This window comes from Osmerus mordax (assembly GCF_038355195.1).
Source record: "Osmerus mordax isolate fOsmMor3 chromosome 21 unlocalized genomic scaffold, fOsmMor3.pri SUPER_21_unloc_3, whole genome shotgun sequence".
In the NCBI taxonomy this organism is placed as follows: Eukaryota; Metazoa; Chordata; class Actinopteri; order Osmeriformes; family Osmeridae; genus Osmerus; species Osmerus mordax.
This window is the reverse complement of record NW_027120396.1, coordinates 10,885-27,500: the sequence shown is the minus strand read 5'-3', so window position 1 is coordinate 27,500 and position 16,616 is coordinate 10,885. Positions and strand designations below refer to the sequence as shown.

At 47.7% G+C, this 16,616-nt stretch overlaps 1 protein-coding gene across 1 annotated transcript; it reads right to left on the bottom strand.

The window, feature by feature from the left end:
- Nucleotides 1–2,519: 2,519 nt before the first annotated feature.
- On the bottom strand, nucleotides 2,520–11,175 carry LOC136938912 (xaa-Pro aminopeptidase 1-like). Its single transcript, XM_067231828.1, has 20 exons — nucleotides 11,064–11,175; nucleotides 9,651–9,769; nucleotides 9,104–9,167; nucleotides 8,555–8,659; nucleotides 8,086–8,178; nucleotides 7,669–7,812; nucleotides 7,455–7,550; nucleotides 6,702–6,783; nucleotides 6,394–6,604; nucleotides 6,174–6,263; nucleotides 5,914–5,964; nucleotides 5,742–5,800; nucleotides 5,108–5,185; nucleotides 4,893–4,964; nucleotides 4,575–4,635; nucleotides 4,399–4,468; nucleotides 4,050–4,223; nucleotides 3,783–3,859; nucleotides 3,565–3,663; nucleotides 2,520–3,013 (listed from the first exon to the last, which is right to left on the bottom strand). The coding sequence occupies exons 2-20, from the start codon at nucleotides 9,765–9,767 to the stop codon at nucleotides 2,894–2,896; spliced, it is 1,863 nt and encodes a 620-aa protein (XP_067087929.1). The 5' UTR covers nucleotides 9,768–9,769; nucleotides 11,064–11,175; the 3' UTR covers nucleotides 2,520–2,893.
- Nucleotides 11,176–16,616: the final 5,441 nt, after the last annotated feature.

Genomic DNA, 16,616 nt, shown 5'->3' with positions numbered 1-16,616 from the left:
TAACAAACCAATTAAGGCTTGGTTAATGAGCCGAACTTGAACAATAAGTGGGGCAATATGCTATTCATCTCTCTCTGGCTCTCTCTCTAGCTCTCACCCTCTTACACACACACACAGACACACACAAACAGACACACAACATAGCATCTCCTAGGAGAACATGAACAGAACATGCAGTCTGATCCTAATTGGACCAGAACATACTGAGTCACCATATCTACTGTTTATCTCCATAAACGTTCCGCCAGAGTGAAATGGAGTGTGCGTAAGAAAACCAGAAAGGAAGGAAGAAAGAGAGAAGAAAGAGAGAGAGAAAGAGAGAGAATGTTCCCTTTGTTGCGCTGTGTCTTGTCCCTGTTGCTAATCAGAACCATGGAGACAACAAAGCTGAAGACAGGAAGACAGGCCTCGTCACAATGACCCTCCCAGTATCTGTGGAACCCCACAACCCTGTCAGCTCTACTCAACTGTACGCCAGCCGAGCTCCGAGCTAGTCAACAGTACAGGCTTTTACCCGTGGCAAAAATGAGGCTGTACTCGGGGCTGTTCTCAGAGCCTGTAAGCTGTCAGAGAAGGTGTTTGAGCAGAGTCAATCCAGTCCTCCTTCACCCCTCTTTCCCTCCTTCCCTTTCTCACTGTCCCTATAAAACAGGAGTGAATGCCAACTGGTAAACAAGAGGGTGCAGAAAAAGGGAGGAGGGGTGGGGGGGGGGGGGCTACAAAAGCCTGGGATTGGGGGCCGGCGACCGTTTCCACGGCAACGGAGGCAAGCATGCCGGGGGGGGGTGGGGGGCGGGGTGGGGTCACGTGATCGCGCCCCATTCAGCCAGGGAACTCAGGGCGTGAAGTTTGGAAAGTGTGTTCTCAGTTCATGCTCTGGAGGGAAACATGGCACAGTCATGAGCTGGGACAACCGTCACGACTCTACCTCGGTGGGCTTCGACCGGAACACGACCGCGGTTCCGGGCACGGTCGACCACGGCATGTCCGCAGCGCGCCACGGTAAGACAACTTTGTTTAGAAGAAGAGCCAATAGAGACTGTGTTCCTGTGGCCAATAAAGGGGTTTGTGTCGAAGGTCTGACTCTACACATCCGCTCAAGATGACAATTCTTCCAGAAGTCTTTAAAACCAACAACCATAACCAAAAACTTTACTATTCAAGTACAGGCGTTCCTAATATTATGAAATTGTAACCGGATAATATGGATAACAAAGCTGGGAGAGATTCTCAGTAGGGGGGGGGGGGGGGGTAGTACGAGTTTGAATCCTGTACTGACCGGTCACCTCTGTGCTCATGCCCTCCTCTCCTCAGAACTGAAGGTTTTCAACATCACCATGGCAACCCTGGCCTTGTGTGTCCTCGCCTTCACGGCGCTCTACTGCGGTGTCACCTGCCACCAGCGGAGGAGGTGAGTCACTCTCTCTCTCCTACACACCTGGGTCTGTGCACCCTGCTCTCAGGAACACCTGGGTCTGTGCACCCTGCTCTCAGGAACACCTGGGTCTGTGCACCCTGCTCTCAGGAACACCTGGGTCTGTGCACCCTGCTCTCAGGAACACCTGGGTCTGTGCACTCTGCTCTCAGGAACACCTGGGTCTGTGCACCCTGCTCTCAGGAACACCTGGGTCTGTGCACCCTGCTCTCAGGAACACCTGGGTCTGTGCACCCTGCTCATTTCCACAACTGTTTGGGAGATTCTCCTCGTCTTCTCTGAGGGCTTGTGTTCGTCAAGGGTGCTCCTCTGGAGAACTGACAACACACAACTCTGATATGTTCTCCAACTCCTTTCTAAACCTGTCGCCCTCATTTCCAGACAGACTAAAACCTGTCGCCCTCATTTCCAGGCAGACTAAAACCTGTCGCCCTCATTTCCAGACAGACTAAAACCTGTTGCCCTCATTTCCAGGCAGACTAAAACCTGTCGCCCTCATTTCCAGACAGACTAAAACATGTCGCCCTCATTTCCAGGCAGACTAAAACCTGTCGCCCTCATTTCCAGGCAGACTAAAACCTGTCGCCCTCATTTCCAGGCAGACTAAAACCTGTCGCCCTCATTTCCAGGCAGACTAAAACCTGTCGCCCTCATTTCCAGGCAGACTAAGAGAGCGCACGTGTACGAGAGAGCCGTGCGCAGCGTCGACCCGCTCCACCCGGTGGACGTCCGGGCGGTGAAGAGGTCCGCCAGCTTCAGGAACCCACTGGCTCTCTTCAGGAAGCAGGAAGTGCCCAAGGACAACTCCAGGATCTACTACATCTACAGCAACCCACTTCCTGTTGGGGTGGAGGAGGAGAGCAGCGCCACCTCTGGTCTGGAGGAGCGTGACCCGCTGCCCATGAGGGAGCTCACTATGGAGGACTACGCCATGGACCCCTCTAGTGGTGTCATCCTGGACCCGCCCAACTTCTACATGCAGCTTTAGATCGAGGTGGACTGTTCCACTTTAGAGGAGGGAGGGGACGGGTGTTTTGTTTCTTTTCATGCTGAATGAGGAATTAAGCATTATGTTGTTGTTTTTTTACAATGGATTTTTATTGAATCGTCATAAAACATTTGAAATGGTGTGCTTTACAAAAGAAGCCGAGAGAGAGGGAGAGAGAGAGAGAGAGGGAGCAGAAAGAGAGAGAGAGAGAGAGGGAGCAGAGAGAGAGAGAGAGAGAGAGAGAGAGAGAGAGAGAGAGAGGGAGCAGAGAGAGAGAGAGACAGAGAGAGAGAGCAGAGAGAGGGAGCAGAGAGAGAAAGCAGAGAGAGAGAGAGAGAGAGAGAGAGAGAGAGAGAGAGAGAGGGAGCAGAAAGAGAGAGAGCAGAAAGAGAGAGTTAATCACTGCAGAGCCATCCATGGATACCCTCAGGCGAATGATTGGATTAAATAAGAGTCAGTCAAAATACTCTTCAGGCGATTGGCTGGGTTTCCCTGATCAGCCACTCCAAGGCCTCCTTCCTGCCCTGCCTCTCCAGTTCTGCTCCAATCGTCTCACGGCATTGCCTGTGGTACTCATTCACCCAATTGCGCTGCAGGACAGAGAAGAGAGTCACAGTAAGCGCTCACATGATTGGCTGAATAGTAATAATTACAGTACTGTACAGTTTTGTTCTTGTGTATATCCAGTATATTCTTTTCCTCGTAAGACATGGTGTCTCACAGTACTTCCACATGTAACAAGTAAAACCACCACAGGTCACGGCACCTCAGAATGTGTAAGGCAAACTGTACGTTTCTCCTAGCGACAAATAAACAAGCGGTTCTAAATTTACATTACATTTACATTTAGTCATTTAGCAGACGCTCTTATCCAGAGCGACTTACAGTAAGTACAGGGACATTCCCCCGAGGCAAGTAGGGTGAAGTGCCTTGCCCAAGGACACAACGTCAGTTGGCATGACCGGGAATCGAACTGGCAACCTTCGGATTACTAGCCCGATTCCCTCACCACTCAGCCACCTGACTCCCCTAAATAAGCGACGCCTTCCTTCACAAACCGACTTCGAGACGGCAGGAGGGGGTGGATAAAGACACAGAGAAGAGGTCAGGTTTCTGACAGCGGGGGTCAACCGCCTCCCACCTCTTTCTGCGTCAGCAACTCTGTGTTCATCATCTTGACCTGGATGGGGACCAGGGTGAGGGCCTCGAAGGTCAAACTGCCTCTGTTCCTGTAGTTGTACTGAGGGGTAACACACACGCACACACACACACACACACGCACACACACGCACACGCGGATCATATAGCACCTATTATAGACTGTAGCTAGTGGTGTCTTAACGTAGGTACGGTTCTTACCTTGGGCTTGGCAGGGACCACAAGAACCACGTTCTCAATTCTGATTCCGAAAGAGCCGTCTTCATAGTACCCAGGTTCTGAAGAAGAACGTGAACGAATACATGATGGAGAAGACTTTGTTCTGTGTGTGTGTCATGTGACTGTGCTGTGTATGTGTCATGTGACTGTGCTCTGTGTGTGTGTGTCATATGACTGTGCTCTGTGTGTGTGTGTGTCATATGACTGTGCTCTGTGTGTGGCTGTAACCAGGAAGAGGAAGTGTCCCACCGTCGCTGACGATCATGCCGGCCTCCAGCGGCTCGTCGGCGAAGGTCTTGTAGCTGATGCCGCAGGGCCCCTCGTGCACGTTGAGGAAGCAGCCCACACCGTGCCCCGTGCCGTGCAGGTAGTCCAGCCCAGACTCCCACAGCGCCGCCCGGGCGAACGAATCCAACAAGTGGCCTAGAAGAGGGACATGGGGGGGGGGGGAGGGGAGAAGGAGAAGAAGAAGAGAGGGATGATAAGGAGGAGGACAGAGGGCCAGAGAGGGGAAGAGGGAGTATAGGGAGAGAGGGAGGAGGAGAAATGGTCATGTTCCTGTCAGACGTGGAGGTTAGTGGAGAGCGGGGGGGCCTACCTTTGGTTCCGTTGGGGAAAACGGCGGCAGTGACGGCTATGTGTCCCTTCAGAACATAGGTGAAGCATTCCTTTCAAACACACAAACACACAGTTAGACAAATACAGGGTCTGACCAAAACATGGTTTCGTTTTTAACACGAGTAACTCGGAGGACGTTCTAGAAGCTCCCGTTACCTTCTCGTAAGCAGAGGGCGTTCCAAAGTGCACGGTACGGGTGACGTCGGTGGTGCCGTCACTGAAGGGAGAGACACAGTCACAACCACAGTCACATGCAGCTCATTCACGCCTTCCCTTTATCCTACTTCCTCCATCGCTCTCTCCACCAAGCTATCCCTCCCTCCCTATGTCCCCTCCCTCCTTCCATCCACCAAGCTATCCCTCCCTCCCCTCCATCCACCAAGCTATCCCCCCTCCCCTCCATCCACCAAGCTATCCCTCCCTCCCCTCCATCCACCAAGCTATCCCTCCCTCCCCCCCAGCTGTTAGTCTCACGTGTACTGGGCTCCAGAGTCTAGCAAGTAGACCTCGTTGAGGGACAGCGTTCTGTTGGTCTCAGGCAGGGGTCTGGGGGGAGACACAACACCAACACGTGTCACCCTAACATCCCACCACTACACAACCGGAACATTCCACCAAGCAACGTCACAAACTCTATATGACAGAGCTGTGATTGTGCGGGGGGGGGGGGTGTGTGTGTGTGCTGGTACCTGTAGTGGATGATGGCCCCGTTGGGGCCCACACTGGAGATGGAGGGGAAACTCAGGCCCACAAAGTCCTTCTGTTGGCTGATCGAGACACACACACACGTTGAGACCCACAGTGAACACAGTGAGTATTTTAAGCTGCTGCAGTTCCCTGAACAGTCCAGCGGGTGGCGATAGAACTCCAGTCGCAGCACAATTACGGAGCCCAGAGAAACTTGTGTTGAGGAGTTTACATGTTCAAATGTTGGGGGGGGATCAAGGAATAAGTATAATAGAAGAGGACATATGATTTATGTGTGTGTGTGTGCGTGTGTGTGTGAGACAGAGACTCACCTGCGTGTGTGTGTGTGAGACAGAGAGACTCACCTGCGTGTGTTTGTGTGAGACAGAGAGACTCACCTGCGTGTGTGTGTGTGTGTGAGACAGAGAGACTCACCTGCGTGTGTGTGTGTGTGTGAGACAGAGAGACTCACCTGCGTGTGTGTGTGTGTGTGTGAGACAGAGAGACTCACCTGTGTGTGTGTGTGTGTGTGTGTGAGACAGAGAGACTCACCTGTGTGTGTGTGTGTGTGTGAGACAGAGAGACTCACCTGCGTGTGTGTGTGTGTGTGTGTGTGTGTGCATGAGAGAGACTCACCTGCGTAATTCCTCTGCCTTATCTGCAGCAGAGATCTCCGTCACTGTGCCCTTTGGAATCTATAAGACAGTAAATAACCCGGTCGTCACGCCAACAACAAGGCATAGTCCAGACACCTGGTTACTAATTCCTGTTAGCTTGAGAGGAGATTGAAACTGAAGTGGGTGATCACCTCTTTCTCCAGCCAGCCAAACAGCTCGCACAGGGCCACAGCATCCTTGATCTGTCAGAGAGAAAAACTACAAATTAAGACTGTAAAATTGTATTATTTGTATTATTGTTTAATTGTACATACATGACTTTATAGTCACCTTACCTCGTTTTAGACCGTACAATGACAATATTAATATTATGTGATATTTGTTATTATCTTTACAGTGTAATGGGTTCAGTAGGTCGTGTTTGTGCCCACAGAGGTCAAAGGTCACTCACATGGGCCATCTTCATGCCCTGGATCTCGGTGGTGTTCTTGACGGCTTTGGCGAGACAGAGGGGGGTGTAGGGGATGGGGGAGCGGTGGGCCTGGACACACACACACACACACATTACAAACCCAACACCTCGACACCTCCCCTACAAAACCCACAAGTTGACAATCACCCCGAGACGGCGGCCATTTTGTGCCTGTCCGGCGGCAGTTGCTCCCTCTCACCTTGGGGATGACCTGCGTGAGGGCGCAGCTGGCCTTGTCGCAGATCCACACCTTGTCCTTGGGCCCCAGCGCGGCGCACACCGCCTGCAGCTCAGTAAACACCGCCTCGTAGGGGAGGGGCTTCACGCTAAGCTCCGCCCTGATGGGCGTGTCCAGCTCCAGGTGCCGGCGAACTGCAGGGGCCTCCAGGCGCTTCTGGTCTACAAACAGCCTACGGGACGTGTCCGAGGTCACAAAACAGCTCTATCTAGTCCTCTGTGGAGGCTAAGAGATCCTCCGATCTGAGTGAGTTCAGGGGGAGGGGTTACCGTATCGTTGCCATCCCTACGATGGCGTACGCAAAGAACACGGGGTTGTACTCTATGTCTGAGCCTCGGAGGTTGAAAAGCCCTGGAGGAAGAGAGGAAGAGTGGATGAGAGAGAGAGAAAGAGAGAGAGAAGGACAGAGACAGAGACAGAATGGGTGAAAGAAAGAAAATGAGAGAGAAATGGTGAAAGGGATTCTTCCAAACATTCTACCAAACAACAAAAGGCATCTCCAGATCTTCCGTGACTTTGCACCGTATGATTCCTGCACCCCCTCAACCTAGGCCTGAGCATCGCTCCTGTGATCAGTCGTCCCATTTTTGGCTTTCCTCATCGCAGTGCCTGAGCAAATCCCTCCTTATTTAGCCCCCTCTTGTCTAAATGTAACCCGACAGCAATCACCAATCAGCATGCTACTAATTAGCCCAAACACTGGAGCCAGCCAATCAGCCAGGAGAGGTCGTTAGGGTCGGTTAACGAGGCCCTCACAGGCATAGACCAGGACACCCTGCAGGGACCCCGGCAGGGTACCCTCCCGGGGTCCTTGGATCGTGATGCGGTGTCAACACATTGGGGTTACGTAACCGTGGCGACGTGTGTGTGCGTGTGTGATGTCACTCTTATAACGATTTCACATGACACTGCGCTACATAATAGCATAAAAAAGGGCATAGTTGTCACTAATCTTTCAAATAAAAGCTTGACTTTGAGCCAAGGATGATTATTTGGAAATCATGCGTGCAGGAGGGTCCTACATGCGATCTCATCCAGCGCCGTGGCAACGAAGCAGCTGATCTTCCTCTCGGCCATCTTGGATCTCAGGGCGGTGATCTTGTCCTGCCAGCTCATACCTGCAGACCAGTCGAGAGAGAAACGCAGGGTCAACAAACTCCATCTTGGCTCCGGATGTTTTTCAAGTTTCATTTTTATTCATGTGTGTGTGTGTGTGTGTGTGTGTGTGGTGCTGACCTGTGTACCCCAAGCCCAGGGTGATGAGCTGGGTGCTGGGTCTGGCTGGTCGGCCTTCCCAGATAGCATCTATCAGGTTCTCCTGCACGGCCACCAGACGGTGACCAGCGCCGGTCAAAGCCTTGTTCATGTTCTTCCACTGGTCTGCAACACACACACACACACAGACAATGTACATAACTGCCAACAAGTCGCATATTGCTTCACGTTTTATACCGCGCCATTTCTCTGTTTTAGCAGACGCTTTCCATCCAAAGCATCGTACATGCTGTGCAAACAGGAAGTGCAGCATATAACCACGGCCTGGTCTACAGTACAGCTGTAACAGTAGTCCAGAGGTCAGAGCCCAGGAGTGGCCTGTGTCTGACAGCAGGTGAAGGTGCATGATGATGATGATGATGAGGAGAGATCTACTACCTGCAGCGATTATCCAGGGGTCCACGCCTACTTTGGAGTTCTCAGGGAGAACACTGATGAGCCAGTCCTCCTGACTGGGAGTCTCCTTCAGACCTGGACACACACACACACACACACACACACAGACACAGACACACACACACACACAGACACACACACAGACACACACACACACACAGACACACACACACACACACACACAGACACACACACACACACAGACACACACACACAGACACACACACACACACAGACACACACACACACAGCCTTTAAAGACTGGACTTTGGAGGAAGAGTTCTGTGGGAGACTTTACTAAAGCAGTAAAAAGTCACGCACAGCACAGAGTAGAGAACAGTGTAGCAGAGTGAATCAGAATCAGAATCTGCTCAGAATCTGCTCAGAATCTGAGCAGATTCTGAGCAGATTCTGAGCAGAGTGAATCTAAGCAGAGTGAATCTGAGCGTACCCATCTTCATGAGGGTCCAATTGTTGTCCATCTGCTGAGTGGCCTGCAGGAAGTAGCGTCCATCCGTCCACATAGCAGCATGCTGCTCTGTAACGATGGCTGTACCTGGGGGGAGGGGGTGGAGAGAGAGAGAGAGAGGCCGACAGTAAGCTTTAACTGGAAACAAATGAAAGGGTCCAATTTGTAACTCACCCCCCCCCCCCTCCCCCCTGTTAGAGAACCTCCACGTCTCTTATTCATCTCCGCGTGAGGCAGGACAAAAAAAAACAGGAAAGGCAAGTCGGACGCCGACGGTCTGGTAGCGGGGCCACCAATGAGACTCGTGTTTTTTTTTGTTCTCATCTCGGTTGTCTCTTGACCCCCTCTGTAACTCTGTAATCAGACCCAGGGGCCCGGGGCTGGGGCCTGGGCATGAAGCACACACACACACTTACAGGTCTTGTAAAGACCAGGACAGTCTGGGTAACCTGAGGCTGCAGGGGAGCGTGTCGTGGACACACACATTCACACACACACACACATTCACACACACACACACACACACAATACCTGCTGAGCCATTGAACCCGCAAATAAATTCCCGTCGGCAGTCACATGGAGCGATGTATTCACTCTGTGGAAGGGGCGGTGGGGAGGGGGGAGAGGGTGGTGGGGAGGGGGGAGAGGGCAGTGGTGAGGGTGGAGGAGAAGGGTGAGGCAGAATTATTAGTAATCAGTATTTGTTCAGTGAAGTAAGACATTTTAATGACCCTCCTCTCATCACATCTCCTATAAACACGAAGCAGGAGAGGGGAATGATCACAAGGACAAGCATTAAGGAGAGAGAGTGTGTTCAAGAGCGTGTGTGTGTTCTCTGGTATTCCGTGTGTAGGTGTATGTGTGCGTGGTACCTGTGTGTGTGTGTGTGTGCGCATGTATGTGTGTGTGTGTGTGTATGTGTGTTCTCTGGTATTCTCTGTAGATGTATGTGTGCATGGTAGCTGTACGTGTGTGTGTACATGTGTGTGTGTACATGTGTGTGTGTGTACATGTGTGTGTGTACATGTGTGTGTGTGTGTACATGTGTGTGTGTGTGTACATGTGTGTGTGTGCCTACCTGGTGTGCGTCCCCTGAGGGGACGATGTAGGCCTGGATGGGCTCCGTCAGGTACTTGCTGTTCCTCATGGCCTGACGGAGCTGCCTCAGCAGCTCCGTCGTGATCTTTGGGGACATGTCTGACACACACACACACACACACGCACACACACACACAGGTCCCACACACACACACACACGTGAGAAATCTCTTCACTGTTCGTGAGGCAGATGACTGACACACTGGTCAACAACAGAGATGGTCGTCATGGCACCAGAGTAGGCCAAAAGCCTACAAGCTTAAACAAGACCACAACTACCAGACTGACTGACTACCATGACTACAGAGGCTGCGCCTTGTTAGCCTTCTATGATATTTCACCGACAAAAACGATTAAAAAGAAACTATATGACAACCTAATGCCATGGTAAGAACCGTAATTGAGGTATATATTAGTAATTACCGGAATCCAATGAGCCCATGTTGTCTCCTGCAGTGACAGAGGATGTGCCTGTATCTGTGTGGTTAACGTGTCGCTCAAAGTCGTACTTCTCTGGATCTTTCACCTTTAGCTAGCCTGTACGTCTTAACTTGCTGAGTAAGTATAACTCAGTCACACCCATCGCTAATGAATAACAGATTACAATTCTGACAGTGGAGATATTAAAACGGTTCACTTTAATGCACTATCCTATTATTAAAAAATATATATTAACCCCGACTAAAATGATGCATGTTATGCATGACAAGACACAAATCGATACAGTTTGCTGATATAAAGTGGATAGTTAAATATCGTCACTTTCATCACAGCGCAAGATGGTTTTAAAAATCACCGATGGAGTTGCAGCCAATGAAACACACAAGAGCATCGATGAGCTCAGCGATTGGTTGGCTAAAAGAGCGATTGTTGTTTACCTCCATGGCAGAGAATCTGTTACCGCTTATACGGTTCCAAGCTGGCTAATAACTTGATTTAGTTTGACGAATGATTTCACGGTATCAAACTATAATACTGCTGTTAATGCCTTTTGTAAAATGCTTATAAAACTGTAATTTACATAACATGCCTCTGCGACGCACATGCCTCTGCAACGAGGTTGTTGTTTTGTAGGTGTGGCAGGATAATATGTAAACTGCACGTAAAGTTAAGCAAACTGGCAAGAAAAATGCGTAGTCACATTCGTTATTGGAGTAATTTCCCGTTTTTGCATTCAACGAGATTGAAGACCTTGAGAAAATCGTTTTCGTAAACAGGCGTGTGATACTCCATGTTAGCATCTAGCTTAGCTAGCACGCGATCGTGTCTTCCAAATGACAACACGGTTTCCAGTCCCATTCATTGCTCACCCTCATCGCACTACCGTTCCCTTTTTATAAACTTGCAAAACAGCGTCGGGGTGTGTTGTGGCTTACTAAATGTGTCCATTTACCTTTGAACGTGATTCTTGCGTTTCAAACAATCTTTCAACAGCTATTCCTTGTATTAGTTTACAATGCAGGAGCCTTCCATACCATCGTTGACGTTCTGGTGACTTGGTCACGTGACATGAGTATCTTCCAGTAGTTTGGCAGAAAAGAGGACTCGCCTCTTTTCATTGAAAAAAATATGGTAAACACGAAAAATTATTATAAAATAGCCTGGAGCAAAAAATAACAGCAGTTTTATTAATCGGAACCAACAATTCAAATATTTTGTCCTTCACGTCTAATCAAAGAGCATACGACCATACCGTTTTGTATATGTTTTACTTAGCCTATTTAACACACATTATGACTTTAAAACGAATTGCTCAAATGGGAACATGGCATTCATCCAAATCAATAAAAAAATGTGTATATACAATTAAAAATTGCACAATTTACATAATGAGTTTAAAGAGCACTGAAAGATATTTGGCAGAAAATAACAATGTGCAATGTCATAGACAAGACATACTGTCCCCCAGAAACCCCATGAGGAATGAATATTTACATATATATTCAAAATTCAATAACCATCTTTAACAGCTAATCTAAAAAAAAACACACACAAATAAACAGATCTATAAACAGACAATTTGCTGTCCATTAAATGATGATTAAGTCTGATTAAGACAATTATTATCATTGTTATTATTATTACTAAGACTACAGTTAAGTTTAGAAAAAATCCCACCACACACAGTGAGTCAGTGTTTTCTCTGTGACGGAGGCCAGGTGAGGTTTAGGGAAGTGTGTTATAGCTGAGTCAGGGACCACAAGATGAAGGTGGCAGCTGTCAGCCACACCACAACACACCTGCATGGTTTCAGTCCTCCACTCCCTGATGACGGAGACATGGTGTTAGCTGACAACCTGTCACATGACATTTACTTGACATCGGGTTTTTTTACTTGACTCTATTAGGTCCATTTGAAATGTGTAAATATATATAAAAATATGTATAGTAAATGTACTATTATACTATAATAAACCTAAAAACATACATGTTCTGGTATAGTTTTGCAGCAAACAGATGGGGTGAGACGGTGGTAAATGCATTTTAGTGACATCTCCAGACATGCTTACTAGAACAGGCTGAAGTCTGTTTGTACACTCCCATCTTGTTGCTGTCTTTGACGGCGTGTAACTTCTCCGCTGCCACCTCACCTATGTGGGGAAGATAGAGGGAGGCAATCAAAAAATCCTCCAGGAGACTGAATGAGTTATTGAGATCAGTGGGTTGGGTTACAGTGTGTGTGTGTCTGTGTGTCTGTGTGTTCGTCTACGTGTTGATGTGTGTGTGAGAGAAAGAGAGAGAGTGTGTTTTCTCTGTTTCTGTACAAAAGAAGTCTTTCACGCTGTTTTGTCTGAGCGCTACAAGGACATAGAGGACTGCCTCTTCCTATACTGTGTGTGTGTGTGTGTATCCGCTCCTCTCCCTGTTTATACTCTAAACACTGGTTTCTGGTAACTGAACCAGAGACCAGTCTGGGTCACTGAAGACCTTTTGAATGTGCAGAGCTGTCCATTGTATGGACACACACAGGACCCCATCTATCCACCTGTCCGACAGGGCAGATCACAGTGTGAGAGAAACAAAATCTTGCGTACACAAACAGATCCCAGATCCCAGATGTCTGCCTCATACTAGATCTTGTCATCTGACAGGAAGAACCGAACCAGTCTTCCTGCTCTGATACGGTTTCTGAACGGCTTGTAAACAACCCTGTACCCTCAATGGTCAGATATTGAACGTTGTCGTACCTGCGACCATGAAGCTGACTTGTTGGCAGTCTCTGTTGGTCCGAGGTGATCCAGATAGGATGGTCACTCTGGACATGCTCACCTCCAGAACCTCCGACACCCTCTTACGGAAGTCATACCTGCACGCAGTAAGGACAAGGTGGTAAACTAACAGGCTGAAATATTTGAAATATATCGGTTTGACAGGGTGTCCCTAACTGAAGAGGGACACAAAGAGAAAAAGGGAAAGAGAAAATGAGCAAGATATGGGGATAAAGAAAGAGAAAGAGAGACACTAATGGAGACGGCGTGAGAATGTGTCTGGGTAGATTGACTGATAAATTGATTGTGTGAGTTGAGTTACGCAACCGGTAACCGTGGTGACATCTGGGACATTTTAAAAACAACCGAGAGTGTTCTATTTTCCAGGAGATTGAGAGGACATTTGATTAGACTATTTCCTTGTGATAATTTGAACAAAGCTGTCATGTTTGTTAGATTGATTGATTTAATTGATGACCTTGAAAGTATGACATTGCTAAGAGACTAAGAGTAGCTTTTCATTTCACACAGCCCATAAAAAAGTTATTCAGGAAATGTGAAGGTAAACATACCTTTCACATGGTCTAAAATCACAACACCCTCACAACATGTCCTCTGACATATCTGCCACTACACTGAGTCTAAGATCAAGGCGAGGATGGGTTCCTGTCAGGTCGGCGAGAGGTCAGTCTCACCTACTGAAGGACGTCACGTTGGGGAAGAACTGATCTGCAGAAGGGGATGCTGGGAGAATGTTGGCGCATGCCAGGAGGTCCGGCGGGCTCCAGAGGACCAGAGACCTGTAGACCACTACGACCACAACAAACAGATGCATGATCGTGGACACAAAGACAGAACAGAGATACACAACCATAGACACACTAAACCGTTGACACACAAAACCATAGACACACAAAACCATAGACACACAAAACCATAGACACACAAAACCATTGACACACAAAACCATAGACACACAAAACCGTTGACACACAAAACCGTTGACACACAAAACTATAGAAACACAAAACCGTTGACTCACAAAACCATATACACACAAAACCATAGACACACTAAACCGTTGACACACAAAACCATAGACACACAAAACCATAGACACACAAAACCATAGACACACAAAACCATTGACACACAAAACCATAGACACACAAAACCGTTGACACACAAAACCGTTGACACACAAAACTATAGAAACACAAAACCGTTGACTCACAAAACCATATACACACAAAACCATAGACACACAAAACCGTTGACAATCAACAGACAGACGCACAGCCACAAACACACAAGAGACGAGCAAAACGACAGGCAAATCTTCTGAAAAGGGTCTCAGATATTGAGTTGTAGGTTTTGTAGTTTCATCTATCTGTGTCGGTTGTAGTAATCGTTAAAGTTGAATGCAGTTAGAGTTCACTGATCGTCTCAAAGAACATTGATAATGCTACTCTCTTACACCCTTAGTTATATCAAGTTTCAAGTTCATTGTAATTTGTAACAAGTATGGGTACATTATAATTATTTGTCCCTAATCCTTTTAGCAGTCAATCTAAAAAAAAATCTAAAATCTAAAAACCTTTTTTTATCGTGCCGTGTCTGCGTATCTGGGTGGGTGTCAGGTGTTTGTGTTCTACAGTTGTGTTTGTTTAAAACGCTGCAGTTTCCATGGTTTTCCAGCAGAGCTTTGCTGCTTTTGATGCGTGATTCAGCGCTTTCATCCCTTCACCCGGTTGGCTGCGTGTTACCTGTGAGGTCTCCGGCCAGTTGCAGGCTAGTGTCGGTGTACAGCTGCCTCTCCACCAGGCTGACCTTCCCCTGGCGAGCCGTCAGGTCTCCCACCTCACAGGACAGGGCGTTGTCACGGGAACAGCTAGAACTCTGAGAAGAGAAACGAACAACAACAAAAACAAACTGTAACTGACTTGCTCTTCCATTCGCCTGAAAGTGGGCTTACATTTTAACATTTTATTTATTTAGCAGACAGTTTTACCAAAAGCAACTCACAAAAACTACAAATAACATCCACAGCGAATGATCTCGGACACGAAGTGCGCAGGTCTAAAAGTATTCCAGGGAAAGGAGCCCAGGGAACGTCTTGTCTTTTCCAGACAGACAGCGCAACCAAAACATATCATATAACAATTCCGACAACAGTGTAACAATAACAACATCGTATATCAACTGCAACGTCGAAAAAAACACACACAAAAACCCAACGACTACTCATTGTCTGCTAGGAGTGTTGGGTGGGCCTGGTCCTTCCACAGCCCAGGATCTGGACCCACTGTGCTGCAGTGTGATACTGTTACATATTCCTTTTGATCAAATAATGACACAGAGTCATAGGATTCAAAGAAAGTACAATAGTTTAATTCTTGCCAGCAAGGAGACAAGTTTGGTCGCGATACAAAGTTGTCTGGATTCTTTAGGATCCCTTCTTATTCTAATGTGCTCGTGCGCGTGTGTGCGTGTCGCCGTCTCTTGAGTGGAAAGTTACAACGGTTCTGACCTTTCTAGGCTGACCAGCTGGCTTACTTAGTACAGATAAGGCTAAGCATATATTACATCCTTCATTTCTCTGACAGATACTCACCGAGGGCTCCATGTTGAAGGGGTTGTAAGTGGTTCCTTCAGGACTACAGTGACGGTCTAGGATGGACCAGAAAGCAGTGGAGACCTGGAAGAAGCAGAGACAGTGTCCTTTACAGCCCCTCAATGTGTGTGTGTGTGTGTGTGTGTGTGTGTGGATGTGTGTGTGTGCCTTCAGCAGACGGAGACTCACGTTTTTTATCTGTGACAAACGGAAGTCAACCTCCAGTGTGACGTCACTGTAGCTCCCATCAGTAAACGTCTGCTGGGACTGAAGCCACAATTAACAGTTAGACCACCCTCCTCGGGGACTGGTTACATTACTATCTAGGACCGGTTAGATTACTATCTAGGACCGGTTAGATTACTATCTAGGACCGGTTAGATTACTATCTAGGACCGGTTACATTACTATCTAGGACCGGTTACATTACTATCTAGGACCGGTTAGATTACTATCTAGGACCGGTTACATTACTATCTAGGACCGGTTAGATTACTATCTAGGACCGGTTAGATTACTATCTAGGACCAGTTAGATTACTATCTAGGACCGGTTACATTACTATCTAGGACCGGTTAGATTACTATCTAGGACCGGTTAGATTACTATCTAGGACCAGTTAGATTACTATCTAGGACCGGTTAGATTACTATCTAGGACCAGTTAGATTACTATCTAGGACCAGTTAGATTACTATCTAGGACCAGTTAGATTACTATCTAGGACCGGTTAGATTACTATCTAGGACCAGTTAGATTACTATCTAGGACCGGTTAGATTACTATCTAGGACCAGTTAGATTACTATCTAGGACCGGTTACATTACTATCTAGGACCGGTTAGATTACTATCTAGGACCAGTTAGATTACTATCTAGGACCGGTTACTCAACCATCCAACACCAGTTAGACTACTGTCTAAAACCAGTTACACAACCTTCCAACACAAGTTAGACCATTTATAACCAGTTACACAACATTTCACCAAGGTTATAAACTGAACTATCACTATGAACATGCAGCTGGATAAACAACTACAAATGATGTGCAGCTCTATCTGAAATCAGCTGTAACAAAAATATCTTATATTTAATCAGAGCACACATTTGAGCTTCTGTCTGTCT